Source organism: Salvelinus fontinalis, chromosome 4, assembly GCF_029448725.1.
Source record: "Salvelinus fontinalis isolate EN_2023a chromosome 4, ASM2944872v1, whole genome shotgun sequence".
Classification (NCBI taxonomy): Eukaryota; Metazoa; Chordata; class Actinopteri; order Salmoniformes; family Salmonidae; genus Salvelinus; species Salvelinus fontinalis.
In genome coordinates, this window is record NC_074668.1 from 83528093 (window position 1) to 83543099 (window position 15007).

Sequence of the window (15007 nt, forward strand, 5' to 3'; positions counted from 1 at the left end):
TTCTACAGTATGGACTGACTAAAGGATACTACAGTATGGACTGACTAAAGGATTCTACAGTATGGACTGACTAAAGGATTCTACAGTATGGACTGACTAAAGGATTCTACAGTATGGACTGACTAAAGGATACTACAGTATGGACTGACTAAAGGATTCTACAGTATGGACTGACTAAAGGATTCTACAGTACGGACTGACTAAAGGATACTACAGTATGGACTGACTAAAGGATTCTACAGTATGGACTGACTAAAGGATACTACAGTATGGACTGACTAAAGGATTCTACAGTACGGACTGACTAAAGGATACTGCAGTATGGACTGACTAAAGGATACTACAGTATGGACTGACTAAAGGATACTACAGTATGGACTGACTAAAGGATACTACAGTATGGACTGACTAAAGGATACTACAGTATGGACTGACTAAAGGATACTACAGTATGGACTGACTAAAGGATACTGCAGTATGGACTGACTCAACTCTGACTAAAGGATACTACAGTATGGACTGACTAAAGGATACTGCAGTATGGACTGACTAAAGGATACTACAGTATGGACTGACTAAAGGATACTGCAGTATGGACTGACTCAACTCTGACTAAAGGATACTACAGTATGGACTGACTAAAGGATACTGCAGTATGGACTGACTCAACTCTGACTCAAGGATTCTACAGTATGGACTGACTAAAGAATACTACAGTATGGACTGACTAAAGGATTCTACAGTATGGACTGACTCAACTCTGACTAAAGGATTCTACAGTATGGACTGACTAAAGGATACTACAGTATGGACTGACTAAAGGATTCTACAGTATGGACTGACTAAAGGATTCTACAGTATGGACTGACTAAAGGATACTACAGTATGGACTGACTCAACTCTGACTAAAGGATTCTACAGTATGGACTGACTAAAGGATACTACAGTATGGACTGACTCAACTCTGACTAAAGGATTCTACAGTATGGACTGACTAAAGGTTTCTACAGTATGGACTGACTAAAGGATACTACAGTATGGACTGACTCAACTCTGACTAAAGGATTCTACAGTATGGACTGACTAAAGGATTCTACAGTATGGACTGACTAAAGGATACTGCAGTATGGACTGACTCAACTCTGACTAAAGGATTCTACAGTATGGACTGACTCAACTCTGACTAAAGGATTCTGCAGTATGGACTGACTAAAGGATACTGCAGTATGGACTGACTCAACTCTGACTAAAGGATACTACTGTATGGACTGACTCAACTCTGACTAAAGGATACTACAGTATGGACTGACTCAACTCTGACTAAAGGATTCTACAGTATGGACTGACTAAAGGGTACTGCAGTATGGACTGACTCAACTCTGACTAAAGGATACTACAGTATGGACTGACTAAAGGATTCTACAGTATGGACTGACTCAACTCTGACTAAAGGATTCTACAGTATGGACTGACTAAAGGATACTACAGTATGGACTGACTAAAATAATCTACAGTATGGACTGACTAAAGGATACTACAGTATGGACTGACTAAAGGATTCTACAGTATGGACTGACTAAAGGATACTACAGTATGGACTGACTCAACTCTGACTAAAGGATTCTACAGTATGGACTGACTAAAGGATTCTACAGTATGGACTGACTAAAGGATTCTACAGTATGGACTGACTCAACTCTGACTAAAGGATTCTACAGTATGGACTGACTAAAGGATACTACAGTATGGACTGACTAAAGGATTCTACAGTATGGACTGACTAAAGGATACTACAGTATGGACTGACTCAACTTTGACTAAAGGATTCTACAGTATGGACTGACTCAACTCTGACTAAAGGATTCTACAGTATGGACTGACTCAACTCTGACTAAAGGATACTACAGTATGGACTGACTCAACTTTGACTAAAGGATTCTACAGTATGGACTGACTCAACTCTGACTAAAGGATTTTACAGTATGGACTGACTCAACTCTGACTAAAGGATTCTACAGTATGGACTGACTCAACTCTGACTAAAGGATTCTACAGTATGGACTGACTCAACTCTGACTAAAGGATACTACAGTATGGACTGACTAAAGGATACTACAGTATGGACTGACTAAAGGATACTACAGTATGGACTGACTAAAGCATTCTACAGTATGGACTGACTAAAGGATACTACAGTATGGACTGACTCAACTCTGACTAAAGGATTCTACAGTATGGACTGACTAAAGGATACTGCAGTATGGACTGACTCAACTCTGACTAAAGGATACTACAGTATGGACTGACCAAAGGATACTACAGTATGGACTGACTCAACTCTGACTAAAGGATTCTACAGTATGGACTGACTAAAGGATACTGCAGTATGGACTGACTCAACTCTGACTAAAGGATACTACAGTATGGACTGACTCAACTCTGACTAAAGGATTCTACAGTATGGACTGACTAAAGGATACTACAGTATGGACTGACTCAACTCTGACTAAAGGATTCTACAGTATGGACTGACTAAAGGATACTGCAGTATGGACTGACTCAACTCTGACTAAAGGATGCTACAGTATGGACTGACTAAAGGATACTACAGTATGGACTGACTCAACTCTGACTAAATGATTCTACAGTATGGACTGACTAAAGGATTCTACAGTATGGACTGACTAAAGGATACTGCAGTATGGACTGACTCAACTCTGACTAAAGGATTCTACACTATGGACTGACTCAACTCTGACTAAAGGATTCTACAGTATGGACTGACTAAAGGATTCTACAGTATGGACTGACTAAAGGATTCTACAGTATGGACTGACTAAAGGATACTACAGTATGGACTGACTCAACTCTGACTAAAGGATTCTACAGTATGGACTGACTAAAGGATACTACAGTATGGACTGACTAAAGGATACTACAGTATGGACTGACTAAAGGATTCTACAGTATGGACTGACTAAAGGATTCTACAGTATGGACTGACTAAAGGATTCTACAGTATGGACTGACTAAAGGATTCTACAGTATGGACTGACTAAAGGATTCTACAGTATGGACTGACTAAAGGATTCTACAGTATGGACTGACTCAACTCTGACTAAAGGATTCTACAGTATGGACTGACTAAAGGATACTGCAGTATGGACTGACTCAACTCTGACTAAAGGATTCTACAGTATGGACTGACTCAACTCTGACTAAAGGATTCTACAGTATGGACTGACTCAACTCTGACTAAATGATTCTACAGTATGGACTGACTAAAGGATACTGCAGTATGGACTGACTCAACTCTGACTAAAGGATTCTACAGTATGGACTGACTCAACTCTGACTAAAGGATTCTACAGTATGGACTGACTAAAGGATTCTACAGTATGGACTGACTAAAGAATTCTACAGTATGGACTGACTCAACTCTGACTAAAGGATTCTACAGTATGGACTGACTAAAGGATTCTACAGTATGGACTGACTCAACTCTGACTAAAGGATTCTACAGTATGGACTGACTCAAGGATACTGCAGTATGGACTGACTCAACTCTGACTAAAGGATTCTACAGTATGGACTGACTCAACTCTGACTAAAGGATACTGCAGTATGGACTGACTCAACTCTGACTAAAGGATTCTACAGTATGGACTGACTCAACTCTGACTAAATGATTCTACAGTATGGACTGACTAAAGGATACTGCAGTATGGACTGACTCAAGGATACTGCAGTATGGACTGACTCAACTCTGACTAAAGGATTCTACAGTATGGACTGACTCAACTCTGACTAAAGGATACTACAGTATGGACTGACTAAAGGATACTACAGTATGGACTGACTAAAGGATACTACAGTATGGACTGACTAAAGGATACTACAGTATGGACTGACTAAAGGATACTGCAGTATGGACTGACTCAAGGATACTGCAGTATGGACTGACTCAAGGATACTGCAGTATGGACTGACTCAACTCTGACTAAAGGATTCTACAGTATGGACTGACTCAACTCTGACTAAAGGATTCTACAGTATGGACTGACTAAAGGATACTACAGTATGGACTGACTAAAGGATTCTACAGTATGGACTGACTAAAGGATACTACAGTATGGACTGACTCAACTTTGACTAAAGGATTCTACAGTATGGACTGACTCAACTCTGACTAAAGGATTCTACAGTATGGACTGACTCAACTCTGACTAAAGGATACTACAGTATGGACTGACTCAACTTTGACTAAAGGATTCTACAGTATGGACTGACTCAACTCTGACTAAAGGATTCTACAGTATGGACTGACTCAACTCTGACTAAAGGATTCTACAGTATGGACTGACTCAACTCTGACTAAAGGATTCTACAGTATGGACTGACTCAACTCTGACTAAAGGATACTACAGTATGGACTGACTAAAGGATACTACAGTATGGACTGACTAAAGGATACTACAGTATGGACTGACTAAAGCATTCTACAGTATGGACTGACTAAAGGATACTACAGTATGGACTGACTCAACTCTGACTAAAGGATTCTACAGTATGGACTGACTAAAGGATACTGCAGTATGGACTGACTCAACTCTGACTAAAGGATACTACAGTATGGACTGACCAAAGGATACTACAGTATGGACTGACTCAACTCTGACTAAAGGATTCTACAGTATGGACTGACTAAAGGATACTGCAGTATGGACTGACTCAACTCTGACTAAAGGATACTACAGTATGGACTGACTCAACTCTGACTAAAGGATTCTACAGTATGGACTGACTAAAGGATACTACAGTATGGACTGACTCAACTCTGACTAAAGGATTCTACAGTATGGACTGACTAAAGGATACTGCAGTATGGACTGACTCAACTCTGACTAAAGGATACTACAGTATGGACTGACTAAAGGATACTACAGTATGGACTGACTCAACTCTGACTAAATGATTCTACAGTATGGACTGACTAAAGGATTCTACAGTATGGACTGACTAAAGGATACTGCAGTATGGACTGACTCAACTCTGACTAAAGGATTCTACACTATGGACTGACTCAACTCTGACTAAAGGATTCTACAGTATGGACTGACTAAAGGATTCTACAGTATGGACTGACTAAAGGATTCTACAGTATGGACTGACTAAAGGATACTACAGTATGGACTGACTCAACTCTGACTAAAGGATTCTACAGTATGGACTGACTAAAGGATACTACAGTATGGACTGACTAAAGGATACTACAGTATGGACTGACTAAAGGATTCTACAGTATGGACTGACTAAAGGATTCTACAGTATGGACTGACTAAAGGATTCTACAGTATGGACTGACTAAAGGATTCTACAGTATGGACTGACTAAAGGATTCTACAGTATGGACTGACTAAAGGATTCTACAGTATGGACTGACTCAACTCTGACTAAAGGATTCTACAGTATGGACTGACTAAAGGATACTGCAGTATGGACTGACTCAACTCTGACTAAAGGATTCTACAGTATGGACTGACTCAACTCTGACTAAAGGATTCTACAGTATGGACTGACTCAACTCTGACTAAATGATTCTACAGTATGGACTGACTAAAGGATACTGCAGTATGGACTGACTCAACTCTGACTAAAGGATTCTACAGTATGGACTGACTCAACTCTGACTAAAGGATTCTACAGTATGGACTGACTAAAGGATTCTACAGTATGGACTGACTAAAGAATTCTACAGTATGGACTGACTCAACTCTGACTAAAGGATTCTACAGTATGGACTGACTAAAGGATTCTACAGTATGGACTGACTCAACTCTGACTAAAGGATTCTACAGTATGGACTGACTCAAGGATACTGCAGTATGGACTGACTCAACTCTGACTAAAGGATTCTACAGTATGGACTGACTCAACTCTGACTAAAGGATACTGCAGTATGGACTGACTCAACTCTGACTAAAGGATTCTACAGTATGGACTGACTCAACTCTGACTAAAGGATACTACAGTATGGACTGACTAAAGGATACTACAGTATGGACTGACTAAAGGATACTACAGTATGGACTGACTAAAGGATACTACAGTATGGACTGACTAAAGGATACTGCAGTATGGACTGACTCAAGGATACTGCAGTATGGACTGACTCAACTCTGACTAAAGGATTCTACAGTATGGACTGACTAAAGGATTCTACAGTATGGACTGACTACAGGATACTGCAGTATGGACTGACTAAAGGATACTACAGTATGGACAGACTAAAGGATTCTACAGTATGGACTGACTCAACTATGACTAAAGGATTCTACAGTATGGACTGACTAAAGGATTCTACAGTATGGACTGACTCAACTATGACTAAAGGATTCTACAGTATGGACTGACTAAAGGATACTGCAGTATGGACTGACTCAACTATGACTAAAGGATTCTACAGTATGGACTGACTCAACTATGACTAAAGGATTCTACAGTATGGACTGACTCAACTATGACTAAAGGATTCTACAGTATGGACTGACTCAACTATGACTAAAGGATTCTACAGTATGGACTGACTCAACTATGACTAAAGGATTCTACAGTATGGACTGACTCAACTATGACTAAAGGATTCTACAGTATGGACTGACTCAACTATGACTAAAGGATTCTACAGTATGGACTGACTCAACTATGACTAAAGGATTCTACAGTATGGACTGACTCAACTATGACTAAAGGATTCTACAGTATGGACTGACTCAACTATGACTAAAGGATTCTACAGTATGGACTGACTCAACTATGACTAAAGGATTCTACAGTATGGACTGACTCAACTATGACTAAAGGATACTGCAGTATGGACTGACTCAACTATGACTAAAGGATTCTACAGTATGGACTGACTCAACTATGACTAAAGGATTCTACAGAATGGACTGACTAAAGGATACTACAGTATGGACTGACTCAACTCTGACTAAAGGATTCTACAGTATGGACTGACTAAAGGATTCTACAGTATGGACTGACTAAAGGATACTGCAGTATGGACTGACTCAACTCTGACTAAAGGATTCTACAGTATGGACTGACTCAACTCTGACTAAAGGATTCTGCAGTATGGACTGACTAAAGGATACTGCAGTATGGACTGACTCAACTCTGACTAAAGGATACTACTGTATGGATTGACTCAACTCTGACTAAAGGATACTACAGTATGGACTGACTCAACTCTGACTAAAGGATTCTACAGTATGGACTGACTAAAGGGTACTGCAGTATGGACTGACTCAACTCTGACTAAAGGATACTACAGTATGGACTGACTAAAGGATTCTACAGTATGGACTGACTCAACTCTGACTAAAGGATTCTACAGTATGGACTGACTAAAGGATACTACAGTATGGACTGACTAAAAGAATCTACAGTATGGACTGACTAAAGGATACTACAGTATGGACTGACTAAAGGATTCTACAGTATGGACTGACTAAAGGATACTACAGTATGGACTGACTCAACTCTGACTAAAGGATTCTACAGTATGGACTGACTAAAGGATTCTACAGTATGGACTGACTAAAGGATTCTACAGTATGGACTGACTCAACTCTGACTAAAGGATTCTACAGTATGGACTGACTAAAGGATACTACAGTATGGACTGACTAAAGGATTCTACAGTATGGACTGACTAAAGGATACTACAGTATGGACTGACTCAACTTTGACTAAAGGATTCTACAGTATGGACTGACTCAACTCTGACTAAAGGATTCTACAGTATGGACTGACTCAACTCTGACTAAAGGATACTACAGTATGGACTGACTCAACTTTGACTAAAGGATTCTACAGTATGGACTGACTCAACTCTGACTAAAGGATTCTACAGTATGGACTGACTCAACTCTGACTAAAGGATTCTACAGTATGGACTGACTCAACTCTGACTAAAGGATTCTACAGTATGGACTGACTCAACTCTGACTAAAGGATACTACAGTATGGACTGACTAAAGGATACTACAGTATGGACTGACTAAAGGATACTACAGTATGGACTGACTAAAGCATTCTACAGTATGGACTGACTAAAGGATACTACAGTATGGACTGACTCAACTCTGACTAAAGGATTCTACAGTATGGACTGACTAAAGGATACTGCAGTATGGACTGACTCAACTCTGACTAAAGGATACTACAGTATGGACTGACCAAAGGATACTACAGTATGGACTGACTCAACTCTGACTAAAGGATTCTACAGTATGGACTGACTAAAGGATACTGCAGTATGGACTGACTCAACTCTGACTAAAGGATACTACAGTATGGACTGACTCAACTCTGACTAAAGGATTCTACAGTATGGACTGACTAAAGGATACTACAGTATGGACTGACTCAACTCTGACTAAAGGATTCTACAGTATGGACTGACTAAAGGATACTGCAGTATGGACTGACTCAACTCTGACTAAAGGATACTACAGTATGGACTGACTAAAGGATACTACAGTATGGACTGACTCAACTCTGACTAAATGATTCTACAGTATGGACTGACTAAAGGATTCTACAGTATGGACTGACTAAAGGATACTGCAGTATGGACTGACTCAACTCTGACTAAAGGATTCTACACTATGGACTGACTCAACTCTGACTAAAGGATTCTACAGTATGGACTGACTAAAGGATTCTACAGTATGGACTGACTAAAGGATTCTACAGTATGGACTGACTAAAGGATACTACAGTATGGACTGACTCAACTCTGACTAAAGGATTCTACAGTATGGACTGACTAAAGGATACTACAGTATGGACTGACTAAAGGATACTACAGTATGGACTGACTAAAGGATTCTACAGTATGGACTGACTAAAGGATTCTACAGTATGGACTGACTAAAGGATTCTACAGTATGGACTGACTAAAGGATTCTACAGTATGGACTGACTAAAGGATTCTACAGTATGGACTGACTAAAGGATTCTACAGTATGGACTGACTCAACTCTGACTAAAGGATTCTACAGTATGGACTGACTAAAGGATACTGCAGTATGGACTGACTCAACTCTGACTAAAGGATTCTACAGTATGGACTGACTCAACTCTGACTAAAGGATTCTACAGTATGGACTGACTCAACTCTGACTAAATGATTCTACAGTATGGACTGACTAAAGGATACTGCAGTATGGACTGACTCAACTCTGACTAAAGGATTCTACAGTATGGACTGACTCAACTCTGACTAAAGGATTCTACAGTATGGACTGACTAAAGGATTCTACAGTATGGACTGACTAAAGAATTCTACAGTATGGACTGACTCAACTCTGACTAAAGGATTCTACAGTATGGACTGACTAAAGGATTCTACAGTATGGACTGACTCAACTCTGACTAAAGGATTCTACAGTATGGACTGACTCAAGGATACTGCAGTATGGACTGACTCAACTCTGACTAAAGGATTCTACAGTATGGACTGACTCAACTCTGACTAAAGGATACTGCAGTATGGACTGACTCAACTCTGACTAAAGGATTCTACAGTATGGACTGACTCAACTCTGACTAAAGGATACTACAGTATGGACTGACTAAAGGATACTACAGTATGGACTGACTAAAGGATACTACAGTATGGACTGACTAAAGGATACTACAGTATGGACTGACTAAAGGATACTGCAGTATGGACTGACTCAAGGATACTGCAGTATGGACTGACTCAACTCTGACTAAAGGATTCTACAGTATGGACTGACTAAAGGATTCTACAGTATGGACTGACTACAGGATACTGCAGTATGGACTGACTAAAGGATACTACAGTATGGACAGACTAAAGGATTCTACAGTATGGACTGACTCAACTATGACTAAAGGATTCTACAGTATGGACTGACTAAAGGATTCTACAGTATGGACTGACTCAACTATGACTAAAGGATTCTACAGTATGGACTGACTAAAGGATACTGCAGTATGGACTGACTCAACTATGACTAAAGGATTCTACAGTATGGACTGACTCAACTATGACTAAAGGATTCTACAGTATGGACTGACTCAACTATGACTAAAGGATTCTACAGTATGGACTGACTCAACTATGACTAAAGGATTCTACAGTATGGACTGACTCAACTATGACTAAAGGATTCTACAGTATGGACTGACTCAACTATGACTAAAGGATTCTACAGTATGGACTGACTCAACTATGACTAAAGGATTCTACAGTATGGACTGACTCAACTATGACTAAAGGATTCTACAGTATGGACTGACTCAACTATGACTAAAGGATTCTACAGTATGGACTGACTCAACTATGACTAAAGGATTCTACAGTATGGACTGACTCAACTATGACTAAAGGATTCTACAGTATGGACTGACTCAACTATGACTAAAGGATACTGCAGTATGGACTGACTCAACTATGACTAAAGGATTCTACAGTATGGACTGACTCAACTATGACTAAAGGATTCTACAGAATGGACTGACTAAAGGATACTACAGTATGGACTGACTCAACTCTGACTAAAGGATTCTACAGTATGGACTGACTAAAGGATTCTACAGTATGGACTGACTAAAGGATACTGCAGTATGGACTGACTCAACTCTGACTAAAGGATTCTACAGTATGGACTGACTCAACTCTGACTAAAGGATTCTGCAGTATGGACTGACTAAAGGATACTGCAGTATGGACTGACTCAACTCTGACTAAAGGATACTACTGTATGGACTGACTCAACTCTGACTAAAGGATACTACAGTATGGACTGACTCAACTCTGACTAAAGGATTCTACAGTATGGACTGACTAAAGGGTACTGCAGTATGGACTGACTCAACTCTGACTAAAGGATACTACAGTATGGACTGACTAAAGGATTCTACAGTATGGACTGACTCAACTCTGACTAAAGGATTCTACAGTATGGACTGACTAAAGGATACTACAGTATGGACTGACTAAAAGAATCTACAGTATGGACTGACTAAAGGATACTACAGTATGGACTGACTAAAGGATTCTACAGTATGGACTGACTAAAGGATACTACAGTATGGACTGACTCAACTCTGACTAAAGGATTCTACAGTATGGACTGACTAAAGGATTCTACAGTATGGACTGACTAAAGGATTCTACAGTATGGACTGACTCAACTCTGACTAAAGGATTCTACAGTATGGACTGACTAAAGGATACTACAGTATGGACTGACTAAAGGATTCTACAGTATGGACTGACTAAAGGATACTACAGTATGGACTGACTCAACTTTGACTAAAGGATTCTACAGTATGGACTGACTCAACTCTGACTAAAGGATTCTACAGTATGGACTGACTCAACTCTGACTAAAGGATTCTACAGTATGGACTGACTAAAGGATACTGCAGTATGGACTGACTCAACTCTGACTAAAGGATACTACAGTATGGACTGACTCAACTCTGACTAAAGGATTCTACAGTATGGACTGACTAAAGGATACTACAGTATGGACTGACTCAACTCTGACTAAAGGATTCTACAGTATGGACTGACTAAAGGATACTACAGTATGGACTGACTCAACTTTGACTAAAGGATTCTACAGTATGGACTGACTCAACTCTGACTAAAGGATTCTACAGTATGGACTGACTCAACTCTGACTAAAGGATTCTACAGTATGGACTGACTCAACTCTGACTAAAGGATTCTACAGTATGGACTGACTCAACTCTGACTAAAGGATACTACAGTATGGACTGACTAAAGGATACTACAGTATGGACTGACTAAAGGATACTACAGTATGGACTGACTAAAGCATTCTACAGTATGGACTGACTAAAGGATACTACAGTATGGACTGACTCAACTCTGACTAAAGGATTCTACAGTATGGACTGACTAAAGGATACTGCAGTATGGACTGACTCAACTCTGACTAAAGGATACTACAGTATGGACTGACCAAAGGATACTACAGTATGGACTGACTCAACTCTGACTAAAGGATTCTACAGTATGGACTGACTAAAGGATACTGCAGTATGGACTGACTCAACTCTGACTAAAGGATACTACAGTATGGACTGACTCAACTCTGACTAAAGGATTCTACAGTATGGACTGACTAAAGGATACTACAGTATGGACTGACTCAACTCTGACTAAAGGATTCTACAGTATGGACTGACTAAAGGATACTGCAGTATGGACTGACTCAACTCTGACTAAAGGATACTACAGTATGGACTGACTAAAGGATACTACAGTATGGACTGACTCAACTCTGACTAAATGATTCTACAGTATGGACTGACTAAAGGATTCTACAGTATGGACTGACTAAAGGATACTGCAGTATGGACTGACTCAACTCTGACTAAAGGATTCTACACTATGGACTGACTCAACTCTGACTAAAGGATTCTACAGTATGGACTGACTAAAGGATTCTACAGTATGGACTGACTAAAGGATTCTACAGTATGGACTGACTAAAGGATACTACAGTATGGACTGACTCAACTCTGACTAAAGGATTCTACAGTATGGACTGACTAAAGGATACTACAGTATGGACTGACTAAAGGATACTACAGTATGGACTGACTAAAGGATTCTACAGTATGGACTGACTAAAGGATTCTACAGTATGGACTGACTAAAGGATTCTACAGTATGGACTGACTAAAGGATTCTACAGTATGGACTGACTAAAGGATACTACAGTATGGACTGACTCAACTCTGACTAAAGGATACTACAGTATGGGTTAAAGCGACTTCTGGTATGTTTTTGACTCTTGTCTGACTTTCATGGTTCTGTTGTTGTCTTTGTCCTCAGGATGTGTTGGTGGTGAACTGCTCGACAGACTTCATGTCCTCTCACCAGGTGCTAGCCACCTGCCGGACGGCGCTGAAGAAACAGGGGGTTGTGGGATTGAACATGGCTCCGTGTATGAGAGCCTTCCTGGAGAGGCTTCCTGTTATGCTGCAGGAGCAGTACTCATACGAGAAGGTACTGTGTGTGTGTGTGTGTGTGTGTGTGTGTGTGTGTGTGTGTGTGTGTGTGTGTGTGTGTGTGTGTGTGTGTGTTATTTTGAAAGTAAATGAAAGCCCAGTTTCATTCCAAGTGAATCGATCATAACTGTCAAAAGGCTACCTACTTCCTTTTTTTAATCGTATTTGTTTCACCCTAGTTGGTAGTCGTAGTTAGCGGTTACGATAACATATGCTATAACACCCAAGTGTAAATGTGTACTTCCTGTTTGGTCCTCCAGCCCCATGTGGTGTGTGGAGAACAGCTAGTCCACAGCCCCTACATGCAGTGCCTGGCCTCCCTGGCCGTGGGGCTACACCTGGATCAGCTCCTGTGTTCCCCTCCCGTGCCCCCCCACCTCCGCCTCTGTCCCCTGGAGCCAGCCACCTGTACCTGGTCACCCGGCGAGTGGGCGTGGCTAGACTGCTTCTCCACCACGGTGAAGGCAGCGGAGGCCCTGGCTCGGGGCAACACGTTCCCAGAGGCCTTTGCTGTTCCCGACCTGGAGCCTGTACCCAAGGAGGAGATGGTCCTTCTCATGGTGAGGTTTCCCTGATCCCTACAGAAGACCCTGAACCTCTATAGCTCTGACGGACTGGGTCTTTAAAGTACAACTGAACTGGAGAACCAACTTCTCTGGTTGAAAACGTCATATATAACATAATATAATACGTCATATATAACAAAATATAAAACGTAATATATAACATAATATAATACGTCATATATAACATCAATATTAGTCAGGACCAAAATGTAATAAAAAGTGTTTCTTTTTGGTCATAAAGTCAGTATTTTCCAAAACAGAGTTTTGTAAATTTGACTACAAGAGTTGGTCAGGACTTGAGGGTTGGGTTTTGATTGGCCCAAGGCCCACTTTGTCCAATAATGCTGGTTTAACAGGTGAGGTGATTGCGCTCTGTTCCATCCTACTGCAGAACAGACAGACCTGCACAGCAGCACAGCGGATTAATATAAGAAGAAACGTCACACATTTTTTTTTACTTGAGAAATACTGCACCAAATACCATAGACAGATATAAAACGCACGACTAAAATCTCCTCTGCAATAAAAACATCTAAATGAATGAGAGATTTCTAGAGTTATCTTTGATTAAGTTCTTAGACTATTTTGAGGAGGTGTTCCTGTCTTTGTTCCTATGGCGTCTCATGGGGGGAAACAGCAGGAACTGCCACATCCCAACATCACCCTCAACACTGAAATGTTACCAACATTTGGTCTAGAAGCTGTCTTGTCTCTTTAAGATGTTACCAACATTTGGACTAGAAGCTGTCTTGTCTCTTTAAGATGTTACCAACATTTGGGATAGAAGCTGTCTTGTCTCTTTAAGATGTTACCAACATTTGGGATAGAAGCTGTCTTGTCTCTTTAAGATGTTACCAACATTTGGACTAGAACCTGTCTTGTCTCTTTAAGATGTAACGAACATTTGGACTAGAACCTGTCTTGTCTCTTTAAGATGTAACGAACATTTGGACTAGAACCTGTCTTGTCTCTTTAAGATGTTACCAACATTTGGTCTAGAACCTGTCTTGTCTCTTTAAGATGTTACCACCATTTGGGCTAGAACCTGTCTTGTCTCTTTAAGATGTTACCAACATTTGGGCTAGAACCTGTCTTGTCTCTTTAAGATATTACCAACATTTGGTCTAGAACCTGTCTTGTCTCTTTAAGATGTTACCAACATTTGGGCTAGAACCTGTCTTGTCTCTTTAAGATGTTACCAACATTTGGTCTAGAACCTGTCTTGTCTCTTTAAGATGTTACCAACATTTGGGATAGAATCTGTCAAGATTTGTCAAAATGTCCAACCGCGTATTCAAACTGGTGGGTCATACAAGAGCTCTGTGAGGGTAGCAATGATAAGATGTGTCTAT

General features: G+C 40.3%; 1 protein-coding gene across 1 annotated transcript in view; it reads left to right on the forward strand.

Moving 5' to 3' along the window:
• LOC129852940 (probable E3 ubiquitin-protein ligase HERC1) overlaps positions 1-15007 on the forward strand; it is a 180100-nt gene that overhangs the window by 101721 nt on the left and 63372 nt on the right. Inside the window, exons 23-24 of the mRNA XM_055918539.1 lie at positions 12914-13087; positions 13350-13649. Of these exons, the coding sequence (XP_055774514.1) occupies positions 12914-13087; positions 13350-13649 (474 nt within the window). The remainder of the gene's footprint in view (positions 1-12913; positions 13088-13349; positions 13650-15007) is intronic.